Source organism: Penicillium expansum (genome assembly GCF_000769745.1).
Source record: "Penicillium expansum strain MD-8 chromosome Unknown contig84, whole genome shotgun sequence".
Taxonomy (NCBI): Eukaryota; Fungi; Ascomycota; class Eurotiomycetes; order Eurotiales; family Aspergillaceae; genus Penicillium; species Penicillium expansum.
Window position 1 is genome coordinate 54,277 of NW_015971349.1, and position 14,272 is coordinate 68,548.

At 49.6% G+C, this 14,272-nt stretch overlaps 8 protein-coding genes across 8 annotated transcripts; 5 read left to right on the top strand and 3 right to left on the bottom strand.

The window, feature by feature from the left end:
* Positions 1–474: 474 nt before the first annotated feature.
* PEX2_030700 (GTPase-activating protein RNA1) lies at positions 475–1,740 on the bottom strand (the record flags this gene model as incomplete). The annotated part of the gene is made up of 1 exon (XM_016740345.1): positions 475–1,740. The coding sequence occupies one exon, from the start codon at positions 1,738–1,740 to the stop codon at positions 475–477; it is 1,266 nt and encodes a 421-aa protein (XP_016597517.1).
* A 380-nt stretch (positions 1,741–2,120) lies between these two features.
* PEX2_030710 (copper metallochaperone COX17) lies at positions 2,121–2,525 on the top strand (the record flags this gene model as incomplete). The annotated part of the gene is made up of 3 exons (XM_016740346.1): positions 2,121–2,148; positions 2,264–2,325; positions 2,385–2,525. 3 exons carry the CDS (start codon positions 2,121–2,123, stop codon positions 2,523–2,525), a joined length of 231 nt encoding a protein of 76 aa, XP_016597518.1.
* Positions 2,526–2,852: 327 nt separating this feature from the next.
* PEX2_030720 (dolichyl-P-Glc:Man(9)GlcNAc(2)-PP-dolichol alpha-1,3-glucosyltransferase ALG6) lies at positions 2,853–4,751 on the bottom strand (the record flags this gene model as incomplete). Its single annotated transcript, XM_016740347.1, has 3 exons — positions 2,853–4,236; positions 4,298–4,460; positions 4,514–4,751. The coding sequence occupies 3 exons, from the start codon at positions 4,749–4,751 to the stop codon at positions 2,853–2,855; spliced, it is 1,785 nt and encodes a 594-aa protein (XP_016597519.1).
* An 889-nt stretch (positions 4,752–5,640) lies between these two features.
* Positions 5,641–7,128, top strand: PEX2_030730 (Nucleotide-binding, alpha-beta plait; the record flags this gene model as incomplete). Its single annotated transcript, XM_016740348.1, has 1 exon — positions 5,641–7,128. The coding sequence occupies one exon, from the start codon at positions 5,641–5,643 to the stop codon at positions 7,126–7,128; it is 1,488 nt and encodes a 495-aa protein (XP_016597520.1).
* Positions 7,129–7,961: 833 nt separating this feature from the next.
* Positions 7,962–9,390, top strand: PEX2_030740 (uncharacterized protein; the record flags this gene model as incomplete). Its single annotated transcript, XM_016740349.1, has 2 exons — positions 7,962–8,040; positions 8,153–9,390. 2 exons carry the CDS (start codon positions 7,962–7,964, stop codon positions 9,388–9,390), a joined length of 1,317 nt encoding a protein of 438 aa, XP_016597521.1.
* Positions 9,391–10,960: 1,570 nt separating this feature from the next.
* Positions 10,961–11,728, top strand: PEX2_030750 (FMN-binding negative transcriptional regulator; the record flags this gene model as incomplete). Its single annotated transcript, XM_016740350.1, has 1 exon — positions 10,961–11,728. The coding sequence occupies one exon, from the start codon at positions 10,961–10,963 to the stop codon at positions 11,726–11,728; it is 768 nt and encodes a 255-aa protein (XP_016597522.1).
* Positions 11,729–11,904: 176 nt separating this feature from the next.
* Positions 11,905–12,566, bottom strand: PEX2_030760 (uncharacterized protein; the record flags this gene model as incomplete). The annotated part of the gene is made up of 2 exons (XM_016740351.1): positions 11,905–12,190; positions 12,379–12,566. The coding sequence occupies 2 exons, from the start codon at positions 12,564–12,566 to the stop codon at positions 11,905–11,907; spliced, it is 474 nt and encodes a 157-aa protein (XP_016597523.1).
* A 435-nt stretch (positions 12,567–13,001) lies between these two features.
* Positions 13,002–13,475, top strand: PEX2_030770 (uncharacterized protein; the record flags this gene model as incomplete). The annotated part of the gene is made up of 1 exon (XM_016740352.1): positions 13,002–13,475. The coding sequence occupies one exon, from the start codon at positions 13,002–13,004 to the stop codon at positions 13,473–13,475; it is 474 nt and encodes a 157-aa protein (XP_016597524.1).
* Between the last annotated feature and the right edge of the window lie 797 nt (positions 13,476–14,272).

Below are 14,272 nucleotides of genomic sequence, written 5' to 3' on the forward strand. Positions count from 1 at the left end.
CGGAAATTATTTTTCCTTCAATTTATATGCAGCTTGGTATATCCAACTACTTGTTTACTTTTCTAAATTTATGATCATTTGAATGGTCCTGCTTGTCCAGATATGTATTCCATCTATATGGTAATGTATCCTCTGAAGAAAACAGGGAGAGTCCATGGCTATGCAAACAGAATATGGATCAAAGCAAAGAGAATTATGTGCAGCTAGGGTTTCATCATTGTAGATTGGGGGTATAACAAATGGGGGTCTTTTTGAAGGTAAAGCGTAAGCGTCGTCAGTCAGATCCTCATACCCGAAGCTCGCGAGTGGCCGTGGTCACAGAAAGGGACCATGGATGGCCAGGAGGACACCAATTAAGGCGAGGGTGCAGGTTCTCAGCCATTGGTGATATCAACGTGGCATTCGATCCATGATGCGTTCGTGATGAAAGGCAGGTACTGATGGAAGTGACAATTGTCCAACAGCTCGAGAGGTTTAGAGAGCCGTCTTGCCCAGAACATCAGCCAGGTCATCGACGTCCTTGTCTTCCCTCTGAGCAACCTTCTCTTCCTCAGCAAGATCGGCATCCTTGAGGTCCTTCTCAGCCTTGAGCTCTTCCTCTTCCTCCTCCTCCTCTTCTTCTTCCTCTTCTTCCTCTTCTTCCGAATCCTCCTCCTCGAGTTCATCCAACTCATCAACACCCCAAGTACCCTCGGGGTCATCGTCGGTACCGTGTTGCTCCTGTCGAGCCTCCAGGAGCTCACGCAGGTCAACAATGTTAGGGTCCTCCTCGGAGAAGATGTTTCCGTTGAGCTCGATACGACGGAGGCTGGGAAGCGCGGTCTTGGCTGCGTGGGTGAAGCCCTTGACAGCTTCCGCCTTCATCTCGTTGTACTGCAGACGCAGAGTCTGGAGCTTCTGGTTCTTGTTCGCGGCCAAAGCCTGGGCAACCTTCACACCACCACGGGCAGAGAGAAGGCAGTCGCCGACACCAAGCTCGCGCAGAGACGGCCAGCCAGACAAGACGTTTGAAAGAGCAGTGGAGCCCACATTGGTGAAGGTGTTGTCCTGCAGATCCAGAACCTCCAGGGAATGCGCGTGGTAGAGACCCTGGGTCAACAAGTGCGAGATACCCTCCGATCGGATGCCGTTCTGTGTCATCTTAACTGACTTCAGACCGGCCGCGTGGGCCTTGTAGGCGCGAGCCCAGGCCTCCATACTGCCGTTCTCCAATCGGTTTCGTCCGCAGACAACACTCTCCAGAAGGCCAACCTCCTCGCCACAGTTGCGAGCTTCCTCCTTGCGCTCAGCCAACTTTGACAGCGCATCGGCGACCTGAGATCCGGCAGCAGGGCCGAGTCCATTGTTGTTCAGAATGAGGTGGCGGAGGGGCACGTGGCGCGAAAGGAATTCGATAAGCGGGGCCTGAGTCCTGAGACCGAAAGCATTGTCGTTAAGGTTCACGGTGTGGACAGTCGAGATCTTGAGGATGGCGTTCAGGAGATAGTTCAAAGCAGTGGGAATTTCCGCCAGGAGACGGCCGGTGAAGATGTCGTCGAGGTAGGCGGCTTCGAGGCACTTTTGGGTCTGCAGGACCTCAGCTAGACGCTTGGAGGCCTCAATGCCCAGGGTGTTTCCACCGAGACGGATTTCAGTGTAGTCGGTGTTGTCAATCAAAGGCTGAATGTGCGCATTCATGTCCTCGGCGGTGTCGAGTTTGAGGACTTTGCCCTCGAGGGAGAAGACCTTGGGAGGGGCCATGGCGGGGTAGTTGTTGACGTGGGATATTGAGATAAGAAAAAGAAATAAAAAAGGATAAGCGTGAGGTCAATGGCAGGCAATAAACCAACAATGAAGAGACCCAAGTAGACCCAAGGATAGAAAGGAAAAACCGAAACAGTCTGTAGTGTAGCAGAAAAGGAGGCGACCCCAGAGAGGCAAGTTTGTTGATAACAAAAAAAAAAAATAACTACGGCGCAACATAGAGACCAGTAACGCTGCACGCGCCATTAATAATGTCCGATGGTGTCAGCCCTGGAGGTCACTTGTAAGGACTTTGTTCACAACCTCGTACTTAACACTCGCTTTCTATCTTTCGTTTACTTAAAATATTCATCAAGCACACTTGCATATCCATCACAATGTCTTGGCTCTTTGGTTCCTCGAATGGTAAGTACCAATGTCTCTTTCCATACACCCGGTCCGAATACTTGCGCAATGCGCCAGTCCTACATATTACATATCAGAGAAAGACCTTGACCCTCGCTTACACAATGCTTTACAGAGAAAAGCGCCGCTGTCCCCGAGCAAGTGCCCGCCCAAACCGCTCAGTCCGAGAAGCCTAAGGTACGACCCGATACTGCCGGACCAACATCCGCAAGCGACTGACCCTGCCTTCATTCTAGCCCTGCTGCGTCTGCAAACCCGAGAAGACCGCTCGCGATGACTGCATGCTTTTCTCTAAGTCCGATAACCCTGAACAGGAGTGCAAGTCCACGATCGAGCAGTACAAGACTTGCATGGCCGGATTTGGCTTCAAGGTCTAGACTCGATCTCTGACCAATGGCCTCGGCTGTACTATCATTATACAACATTGTACCATAGCATTCATTGGCGGGAGTTTATTGTTTTCCTTGGATATCGTCTGTCTTTAGGGCATGTTTGCTCGTGTGTGATATATTTGAATCTAGAGTTTGGACTCCAGATGAAAGGGATCATCTTCCCAATACAACGTCTCACCTCTTAAAGAACGGATTTTAAATCGAATCAATCATATTAATAAAATAAGCTAGCAGCTTTACTACCTCATTTTGGATAATCACATAATATGGGGTATCACTGATAATCATACAACCATCCACCTAGGCAAATAATCACTGCTTCTTTTTCTGGCTTTCCTCCTCGGTCGCCTGCCGACTGATCTGGCGACATTGAGTATATAGTTTCCACATACACCACAAATAGGCAATCCCGAACCCACCAGCTCCGATCAGGGCATTCAAAACCACCCAAAGATCTGGCTTTCCGGGCGGCGGAGGCACGAATGCCTCAAGAATATGCCAGGCAATCATGGCCAAATAGAAACCAAAGTGTAGGAGAGTTGTGAGAGTGCTGGGCTCGAACTGGGCACTGGAGTCTTCAAGGGATGGTCGACTTCGGTAGGTCTCGAAAGAAGTGGGAGGCAAGCCGAGAAGATAGGCCCAAAGCAAAGTCATAACTATGTAAGGAACGCGGAGCTCATCGCGTTTAAGAAGGGGGTACATGGTCCACGAGCCAAGCACGTTGGCCCAGCCCACCCAGGCGCGTGTTTCTTTGCTCAGCCCACCGTTACCAGCAAGTAGTAGGGTCATTGGTAGCAGAGGCAGCAACACACTCTTTTCATGGACCTGGAAAGAGAACAAGAAAAAGCCCCAGGAGACAGCAGATAAAGCGGGAAGGAGAAGCGAGGCCCGGGGGTGGCGGAAGATAATAGCACAAGGAACAATGATTGACGCCAATGTGGCACCGAGAGATGCTCGCTGCAACAAAGTGGCATCAAAGCGGGTGAGCTTGTAGAAAGTGTGAATGGCGCACCAAGCGTTCGCAACTTTGTCTTCGAAAAGCCCACGCGCAAAGGGGAACACCCGATGGATGATCTGCGTTAGCTGAAACAATAGCCCATATGTAACAGAATCCTTGTCCATCTGGATAGGAAGTGCCTGCAACAGAGGTGGCACCGGAGAAGATGCAAATTCCTTTAAAGCTTCGGCATTGGAGGCACCAACCATAAGAGGGGCCAACAGCAAAGCAAAAGCAGCTAATGTGATGAGGGCTATGCTCACAAGGCGGGGAATATTAATTCGAGGGAATGTGCAGACACCGAGAAGATAGGCGAACATGACTGGTGCATAGTATAGCGCCATCTGTTTGAATCCCAGCGCACCAACGAAGAAAATGCAAGCCCAGAGCATGCGCCCCGCCAAGATAGCGTCCAAACTCGCAACCACCAATCCCAGCATAAATGTGTTATATTGGAAATGGCCATGGTCAATGAGGATGTTCGCTGGCTGAAGGAGGATTGCCACGAGAGCGATCGAGGCGGACCATGCATGAACATCCTGCATCCGAGTGTAGCGGCGGAGGAAATTAACCACGGCCGGGATGAACACAAAGTATTCTGATACAACGACGGTGGCGCGCATATATACCTTCAAACGGGGGTCCTCAAAACCTCGGGAGGCAGTCAGGGCAAACCAGGTTGGATCAAAGGCGGAGCCACTAGACAGGTCAGCAGGAGGCCATAGAAATTCCACAATCAATGATAGGTAGGCATATATACATTTTCCCGAGTAACCAGCTGTGATATGCGGTCAATGGTGGATAATCGAGACCCCAGTATTGCAGATCGTATGTGTACCACTTTGCCAAAGGCAGATGTGTGGTAATTTCCATCCAATGCCGCTGCGCCTCAAAATCACCGTGCATCGGGGGAACCTGGAAGCCTAGAATGTGTCAGTTCTTGTATCCACCTCCAAAGAGAGACAATGTCGCATACCAGAGTAACCCCATAAGCTCACAGCCCATCGGAACAGGCCAACGGCCATGAGGACAAGTGGTAGAATCAGCCATTGAGACACGCCGGCCCGAGCAGCCCACAAAAACGAGACCAGTGGAAATGCTGGAGATTGCTTTCCCTCACCTAGATCCAAGATCAGGTTGTTGTTGGAGCCGGGGGAGATCGCAACTTTTCTCTTCTTGCGAGGGCGGTGCGAGGAGGGTGTTGGAGGGGCCATCACGATATAGGCCAAATTGGAACTTATTGTTCCATTGACCGAGCCAAAGAAAACGTCGAGCAGTGTCTGTACTCGTAGAAGTGATAGAAGAATTGACGTTATGTATTACAACGTAGACAAAAGCGGAAGACACCGCCAATTGACACGCGATTGTGAGTCGTCAACAGCCACAGGACAGGTACCCACATAGTCGCTAGGCTAAGTGCCTGTTCTAACCTTTATAAGCAGGCGGAGTGGTTCTGCCAGCCTCCGATTTTTTTTTTCAGAAATTTTTCCTTATCAGAGCTGATGGTCCCCCAGCTCTTCACTTTTTTTTCTCTTCTTCTTCCCATCCTCTCTACTTCCTTTTCTCATTCCCCTTCCAAAAAGCAGTCTGTCTCAGGTTGCTTTACTTATATCATCTCTTGTATAAACCAAGAGATCTCTCTACACACTAACTAACGCAGTCGCGTGGGTTTTATCTCGTAAGTTCGTTCGGATACTCTGTGGGCTTCTTATCACTCTGAGGGCTGTGGGCTTGAAATACATCTATTCTGTGGGCTCTGTGGGACATCTTCCTCGTGGGTTACATATTCTAGACAGTATTGGCTGTCGGTTGCTTGTGGGCTTGAAAACTTGTCCGTCCGTGGGTAGTGGGTTAACGTCCAGCTGTGATTTAGTTCACTTCTGGCAGTTCTTCTGAGGGCTGTTGTTCCATTTTACACATCCATAACACGGGTGCTTTGAGGGATCGTGGGCTTTGCCGCACATACTACAAGAATTTCACTTGTTACTACAGTATGTGCCACCCTACCCAAGCTACAAGCCTGCCTCCAAGCCCTCTTCCCATGAGTCCCCGCAATTTTATCAAAGAGCAAAGGCTAACATTACCTCTCGCCTCCAGTTCAAAATGTCCAAGACATCTACCAAGACTGCCGATAAGGCCGGCAAGGCCAGCAAGGCCCTGAACAAGGTCAAGGATGCCGGTGTCACCAAGGCTTCCCAGTCCCCCGCCGCCAAGAGCAAGGCCGTTGCCAGCAAGGTCGCCTCCAAGGAGAAGGCCTCCAAGAAGAACAAGAAGAAGGAGCCTACTCCCAGCTCCTCCGAGTCCGAGTCTGAGTCCGATGAGGATATGAAGGATGCTTCCTCCAGCTCCGAGTCCGAGTCTGAGTCTGAGGAGGAGAAGCCCGCTCCTAAGAAGACCGAGAAGAAGGTCGCTGCCAAGGCTGAGTCTTCTGACTCTTCCGACTCTGACTCCGACTCTTCCGAGTCCGAGGAGGAGAAGCCCGCCCCCAAGAAGGCCGAGAAGAAGGTCGCTGCCAAGGCTGAGTCTTCTGACTCTTCCGACTCTGACTCCGACTCTTCCGAGTCCGAGGATGAGAAGCCCGCTCCCAAGAAGGCCGAGAAGAAGGCTGAGTCTTCCGACTCTTCCGACTCTGAGTCCTCTGAGTCCGAGTCCGAGGCCAAGAAGGCCTCTTCCGACTCTGAGTCTGGTTCCGACTCTGACAGCTCTGACTCTGACTCCGAGGAGACCCCTGTCTCCAAGAAGCGCAAGGCTGATGAGGAGCCTGCTGCCACTGCCAAGAAGTCCAAGACCGAGGAGGTTCCCGAGGGTGCTGTCGCCAACCTCTTCATTGGTAACCTGTCCTGGAACGTCGATGAGGAGTGGCTCCAGCGTGAGTTCTCCGAGTTCGGTGAGCTCTCCGGTGTCCGCATTGTCACCGACCGTGAGACCGGTCGCTCCCGTGGATTCGGCTACGTTGAGTACAACAACGCTGCCGATGCCGCCAAGGCCATGGAGGCCAAGAAGGGTACCGATCTTGATGGTCGCACCATCAACCTCGACTACGCCGCTCCCCGTCAGGCCAACCCCCCTGCCGACCGCTCCCAGGATCGTGCTCGCTCTTACGGCGACCAGACCAGCCCCGAGAGCGACACTCTCTTCGTTGGCAACCTTCCCTTCAGCGCCACTGAGGATGCTCTCCACGAGGTCTTCGGCGCTCAGGGCTCCGTTCTCGGAATCCGTCTCCCCACTGAGCAGGAGACCGGCCGCCCCAAGGGCTTCGGTTACGTTCAGTTCGCTTCCATCGATGAGGCCAAGGCTGCTCACGCTGCTCTCAACGGCCACGAGCTCGAGGGCCGTGCTATCCGTCTTGACTTCTCTACTCCCCGCCCTGCCGGTGGTGACCGTGGTGGCTTCGGCGGCCGTGGTGGTGGTCGCGGTGGTGGTCGTGGTGGCTTCGGCGGTCGCGGCGGCGGCGGTGGCTTCGGTGGCCGTGGTGGTGGTGGTCGCGGCGGTGGCCGTGGTGGCTTTGGCGACCGTGGCGGCCGTGGTGGTGCCCTCAACAAGGGCAAGGGCAGCATCCCTGAGTACAAGGGTACCAAGGTTACCTTCTAAACTTGAGGTTCTTTCTTGCATTTGATTTCCGCAACATATTGGTGTCCATGGGTCTCAGGTTTTCTTTGAGAGAAAAAAAGTTCGTGTTTAATTATGTGTAATATGATCTTAGCTAGCTCAGGTATCTTTCATTTGATACGCCATTTCAATTTTTCATTTTGATCAACTTCACGTGCCTTATTCAATCTTGTCGTGCGTAACCATCGGTGAGTACGGAGTATATTGCCACCAGAAGCCGCCTTCCCCGCAATATTCTTTGTTTTGCCTACCAAGTTCATTGATTCATTGATCGATGCTTGTTTGATCGAACTATTGATGAAAGAAGGCCTCTTTCCAAGCCTGTTGAATCTCAAAATTCTACATGAAGAACCGCAATATTTGCCATTTGACACTGACAACCCCTCGCATCGTCTTTTGCTCTCTGCCTCGTCACGGGCTGCAAATCACCTGTCCGGTCTGCTGATCACCTCATCATTTCGATTCTTTCTACCTGGAGGATCTCTTCATCTTTCTTTTGTCACTCTTCGTTTCTGTCCCGCGATCTTAATCTAACCAGTTGAATTTCTTTTAACTCCTTCTAACTCCTGTTTATTGTGAGCAAAAAGGAGTATAAACCTCCTTGGGCATCAGTGATCGTCGACTCCACATTTGATAAGATAATCTTCCCCCACCCACGTTGACCGCTCTATTGTACTCCAGAGTGGCCTGATCCCCTCTCTTCTATATTTCTATTCGCATACCCCTTCTCCTCATATTCTTGCAACTTTCTAGCTATGCAACCAAATCACTGCGACCTGCTGGGTCAGGTGCGTGAGCCTAGAGCCGCAAGTCGGATGACGCGCGATGGCCATCAGCCGCTTCGAGATAACGGTCAGCCTCAGCAATCCGGTGCGGCGCCCATGAGATCAGAGGGTATGTAGTCCTTTTTATAATCCGACTGGTACCTCCCTTGCCAGTGAACTTTCAATACGCATACAAAATCGCTTTCATATCTCCATAATGTACTCACTACGATACTACATAGATTCCTGGATCGACGTGTCCTCGCAACCGTCCTCTTCCTCCTTTTCCTCTGCTGCCACGAATGAAGATATAATCACCACCGGCTTACAGATCGAGCGTGGGGAAGCGGGCGCATATCAGCGCCGCAATAGACGACGCCGTCTACAACATCTTGCTAATATCACTACAGCCCAGGTGGACTATTCATCGCGGGATGCTAGCCAAGCCAGTAGCAGTCAAGAGGAATACGAGGAGAGCGAGAGCGAGTCTGATCGCGTCCTTAGTAGCTCAAATGAGGATATAATCCGCCCAACGTTGCCGGCTGCATTATCTGCGCGCTCTGCACCCCTATCATCGAGTTCAGACGCTGCATCCAGCGACGATGAAGATGATACTTCTACTGCCCTAGGAATGGGAATCAGCCCATCACCTTTTGTACCTCAACCAAACATATTCACACACCCACCAGCCACGTCAGAACCTGGATGGCCTGCACGGCGTTCTCAACCAAGTGTCCCGTCTACCTCTACTCACCGCGCAGCGTCACGAAGAGAATCCTACCCTAGCCCACGATCATCACGGAGGACCCAGTATCAACACAGCCCTTACAATATGATCTCACCTTCCCACCATGCCGACCACGATGCCGCCCTTCGTGCCAGCCTATCAACACTTCTTTCATGTGCAGCTGCCGCCAGAGGCCTCCCAAAGAATGATAATCGACCATCACCTACCCCAGCTCCCCCCTCAGGAGGCGGACAACCCGCTTCGTTCCGACTAGTAGGTGCATCAGTTGCCATGGGGGATGAGGGCAGCGATGAAGAGACCTCATCCTCGCCGCAGTATCCAGAATCAAGTCCGTCTATAGGAGCACCACAGAGGCACCTCAGAGCACCAACGCTCTCATCTGACCCAACTGCCGCCAAAGCAAAGCGCCGTTCAAGTTCTCCTAAAGACCGCGGTGTTGCCTCGAAGAAGAGTCGTCGCGTGAGCATGACAGATTCAACAATGACTGTCAGCCCCACGATCATGACATGGGTCATCAGCGCCGGCGTTGTCGTTCTTTTCTCCGCAATCAGCTTTTCCGCGGGGTATATGATTGGTCGTGAGGTTGGGCGAGCTGAGGTTGGAATGATGGGAGATGGTGTTCCTGGCCCTCGCCCCTCAGCAGCGTGTGGTCAGGAAGCGGTCCGCGGCGGACTCCGAAAACTGCGTTGGGGTTCTGCGGCTGCAGGATCTGCTAGTCTTGCATCAATGTAATGTCCCATGATGAATGGCGAAGATGATGTCAACGAATTATGATGTCAATGTATGAGGATGTGCCGCTCTGCGTCCATGTTCTTTTCTGAATGTGGACCCGGGACATCCTAATGGGTTTTTGTTTTTGTTTGATTGATATTCTACTCTCATCTCATTGGCTGGTTGTCATTGAGATTCGGTTGTTATATGCCAGGAGGTCTCACGACCTGCTGACAATCAAAAATCGGCGCATCTTCATGTTTTACGCAGGTGACTTTTGTTTTGGAGCGATGGAGTCTTGGTTCTAGTCCCCCTTGGGGCATTTATGATGGGTTCTTTATGATTTCTTGCGACGTTCAATCTATACCCTCCTTTTGACATCCTATCTTATATATCGAATGAATGAATCTCTTACACAATTGGGCTCAGTTGGTACCCACATCTGCTGGTAGTATCTCAAGCGGTAGATTAAGTAGTGTCTCAAACGCTATCACAAGCGTTTGTCAGTATATGGAGCTCTAAATTATTCTCCCTGCACTCTCGTATTTCATTACTGCATCCTCCCAAGTCAGTGGTAACCCCCTCAGCAGTGCTATCTGCCTAGATCTGGACCTTGCTTCCCCGCTATGAGTTGCTTCAGTCGACAAGCTCTCAAACAAAGTCTGGTTGGCCCCTAGAAAAATAACCTGATAAGGCACGACTGGCCCAAGTTAGTCTTGACATTAGGGTGTACAGCTAGCTTGAGTTTTCTTCCAAGGTTAGCTCTACCTGGGTACCCAATTTTGTCCCCAGAGGACCATGGCGCGTATAGAATTGACTTTACACCATACAGACTTCCGCAGTACCCACAACACTAGTGAGCCTAAAATCGACGATCTTGGAGCATTTTGGAAAGGAAATATCTCTTTTGGACTTCTTGTTTACGGACAATTTGAGCTGTTAGTTCCACAAGTCTCGAAAAGGGAGTATGGTTAGGTCAAGCTTAGGCATGGAAATTGCTCAGATAAATCAAATTCGGTAAGGTGGTTTAGATTTCATTGACAGAAAGCCTCTCTACGTGACTGAATAAAGTAGATTAGAGTGTGGATTTGTGTTCTACATGGATAGAGTAAGGTGGGTCGTCAACTGAGATAGCCAATAGCAGCCAGTTATCTTCTGCAATAGATTGCGCTATACCTAATTTGGATGTGAACTTTACTGGCCCAAACGGGTTAGATTGCTCCTCATTTTTCTAGGACAACGCTGCTTTTTTTTTGGAGCACAATCATGAATCTTAGTCTTTCGCTGTCAATGATGGATGTAGTCAGAATTTCACTTGCATTCTCATCCTAGATCTTTTCTCGGGCATTTGATAATCCGGTGGGGAAATGTCAAAAGTTCTTGCGCCTTCCCGCCCCGCTGTCTGCAGATGCCGGTTGTACATGCCTTTAGTGGACGAATCCTTGGCCACTGATAACAAATCAGCGATACGATAATGTGAGATTATGGGGCTTGATTTGGGTCATAATTTGTTCTTACACAATTGGCTTCGCAACTCTTTGTCTTTCACCTCCATCCTCCTCTGACACCTACCTTTCAGTCGCTATTCAAAATGTTCTTCCAAAGCGCTCATGAGGAGAAAGACAAAGATGTCTTGCTTCATTTCATCCGGCAAAACCCACTCGGGGTTCTGATAACCGGCATGAACTCCTCCCAGCAAGACTTCCTACAGTGCACCCATGCCCCATTTGTGGTGGATTTCCCAGAGGAAACAGGCAAGACGGATCCCTATCTCCGCGCCCACATCGCCAAGCAGAACCCACAAGTCAAGACAATGATGGAAGCTGTCAATGAAAAGCCACCGAATGTTCTCGAACTCGACGACGACGTCCTAGTGCTCTTCAATGGCAAGCACGACCATTACGTGACTCCGAAATACTACGTTGAAACAAAACCAGGTACAGGAAAGGTCGTACCCACATGGAATTACTCCGCCGTTCAAGCGTATGGCAAGATGTCGTTATACTATGATTCCAAAACACCCGAGACCGGCGACTTCCTCGCTAAACAACTGCATGATCTTTCGCAGCATACCGAGAAGTCGATTATGGGGTACACTGGTGGCGAGAAACCGGAGCCGTGGACGGTGTCCGATGCGCCTACGTCGTACACTGATCTCCTGAAGAAGAACATTGTTGGCATTGAGATTCGAATCACTAAGCTTCAGGGGAAGTTTAAGATGAGCCAGGAAATGAAGCCCGGGGATCGTGAGGGCGTGATCCAGGGATTCGCGAAGTTAGGAGGGGATACCGGCATTGCCATTTCGAATTTAGTGAAAGAGCGAGGTGAATTGCGTGATGCAAAGAAACGAGACTCTTGATGCTGGAATGAAGATTCAGCATGACATTATTTAGAGTTATCTCCATATTAGCAATTTTACAATGATCTGTTCACATAAAGGTCGCAGCAGAAAATGTGACTGTACATCAATTCAAGTTCTCAATTTCCGTCCAATTTTTTGTCCTGTACCAGACCTTCTTTTTCAGTTAAAATTGCTCATTCTTTAGCTCCTTTCAATTGTTCCAACCCATGAACCCTCTGGTCCACAAGTGCATTCACTTGCCAGCGATCTTGTGTTCCCTTTCTCTTTTGGCAACATCTCGGCACTGCCAGGACCTTCTTCTCAATAAAGTTAGTCGGATCTATTGCAAATGACAGCCATGTATTTGCATAAATACCATTATCATCCTCAATCTCGATAATGTTGATCTGTAAGACCTCAGGATTGATATCATGAGTTGGGACAAGATGGTCAAATGTTACACCATAATAGCCAATCAACCTAGCAAGATTACAAGGAGAGTAATACCAGAGCTAGTTTCTTTTTCCACCAGGAGATTAGTATAGACTCACTCATCCGGACGCTTCTCTGGCATCCAACCCAAGTACTCGTCCTGCACCACTAGATCACCCGGAACTTCAGAGCGAAGATTCCGTCCGTATATGGTTAGATACGTTAGCCGTGCTAACTCCGGGCCTGCTAGCTGTGGGAGTGTTCGCCCTGGTAAATCTAGACGCCACGGGATATCTGGCAGGAGCCTTTGTATGGCGATCAGGGGGCCTTCAATTTGGATTCTGAGGGGTTGATCAGATCGTGGAAGGTGATACCGGCCGGCGGGAGTGTGAATACAGAGCGGAATGTAAAGCGGGAGCGCCATAGATGAAGCCACTTGATTACCTCTGTTGGAGTTGATTGAGCAGCTGCCGCGACTAAACCCAGTAGTGTGTATATAAAGAGAGGATACTAGATCATGTTTGAAGAGCCTTTTTATATGGCTAGGAAAGAGAACTGCAAGTTGCAAGACTTATGAGATATCTCTTCCAAGTTGTCACTTATTGATCGATTTGTCCAGCTCCCTCCCTTGTCAAGTTCCTCGACTTCATACTAACATTCGGCTAGAGCTATCATGATAAGGCGAGATGGGTCCTTGCTCAGATAAACTCGCCTGATTTTACAAATGAGCAGATCCAAATAATTGAGCATTTACCAGTCAATCCATGAGTGAAATATCTGTGCAAATGAAGAAAGTAGAATGCAGACAGTCTGGCTTCGAACTTGCTACGATGAAGACCTAAGCGAAAAACACGAAGAAATGAAGACGGAGGCCGAGATCGAGGCCGAGATCGGTCCTAATCGGTACCTCGACGATCGCAACCGCTACACCTTTGATGACGGAATGCCAGGCCATTGGCGAAAAGTTCTCGTCCGAGTGCCTTGCATCACAGACTTCATGGGCATCGATGACGATAGAGGTGTTCTTAAATACCGGTCGTGTCTGAATGACGATGAGACCCGAGCCCAATATGAGGAGCTAGATGATGAGGAAGAAAGGAATTTAGCCCTTAAAGAGCTGGAGTTCCAGGTTGTGGTATACTTACTGGACCGCGAGGCTATTGAGACGGGTTTGATCAAAATGCTTTGGTTGGATGAGCATGGAAATACTGCATGGGAGAATCGAGTAGAGCCATATACAGTGGAACGGCTTGCCGTAGCTTTTCTTAGCACCACTCAGCTGCGTGAAATATCCAGTGGAACCTCTGGTCAAGACTCCTTGATTAGACGATAGTCTATGGAAGGCCCATGGATGCGAGGAGTTTCAATGCAGTGTTGCAGTAATTCAGTGAAAGGTCCTATGGATAGTCTTGGTAGGGGTTCCAATCAGGTTCTATGCAAAAGAATCGAAACTCATGTGGAATACTTCAACACTGTTGGCAGACCCACTGAAGAGAAGCCCAGTCGGTGGTGGTGGAACCAATATTCATCGTGGGGATAAAAGACCGGTCCGAGAAAACAACAACTCCTCGTGCTGTGCCCCGATCCCCAACACAAGTCAGAGACCGCTGTAGGCTGAGCACTCAAACGGAAAGGGAAAGGCAAGAAATGTCAGAGTATACACATATTGTAACGTGAGGGACAACAACCTTCGTTGTGTTTGTTTTCGGCTTGGTATATGTTCAGTCTTAAGCTTATCCCGTTTACAATAACAATAATCAAATAGTCGCCAGAGTACCTGTACGTGATACAAATCCGTGGGGTGTCTTTTCAGTCACATTGTCTATAAATTCGAAGTCTCATGTATCGCCTCCTCGATTTTCTACAGCTACCTACTTATTCTGAAACAATTCGTTCTGACTCCAATCCTAACTAAGATTGAGTATTCTCATCTTTTGTTTTGTCAAAGTAATAGACATGATAAGGGGGCTAGGACTATGCGCAGCACTGCACGTTAGTCAAAAGTATTGAGTTTCTGATTGTAGTGGGATTCCCTCATCTCCACAATTTGAGGAACCCGAGTCCTCGTGATTCCATCAGTAGTATATATCGAGATTTAGGGCTTATGCAGCTTATTTATACGAGCTTTTA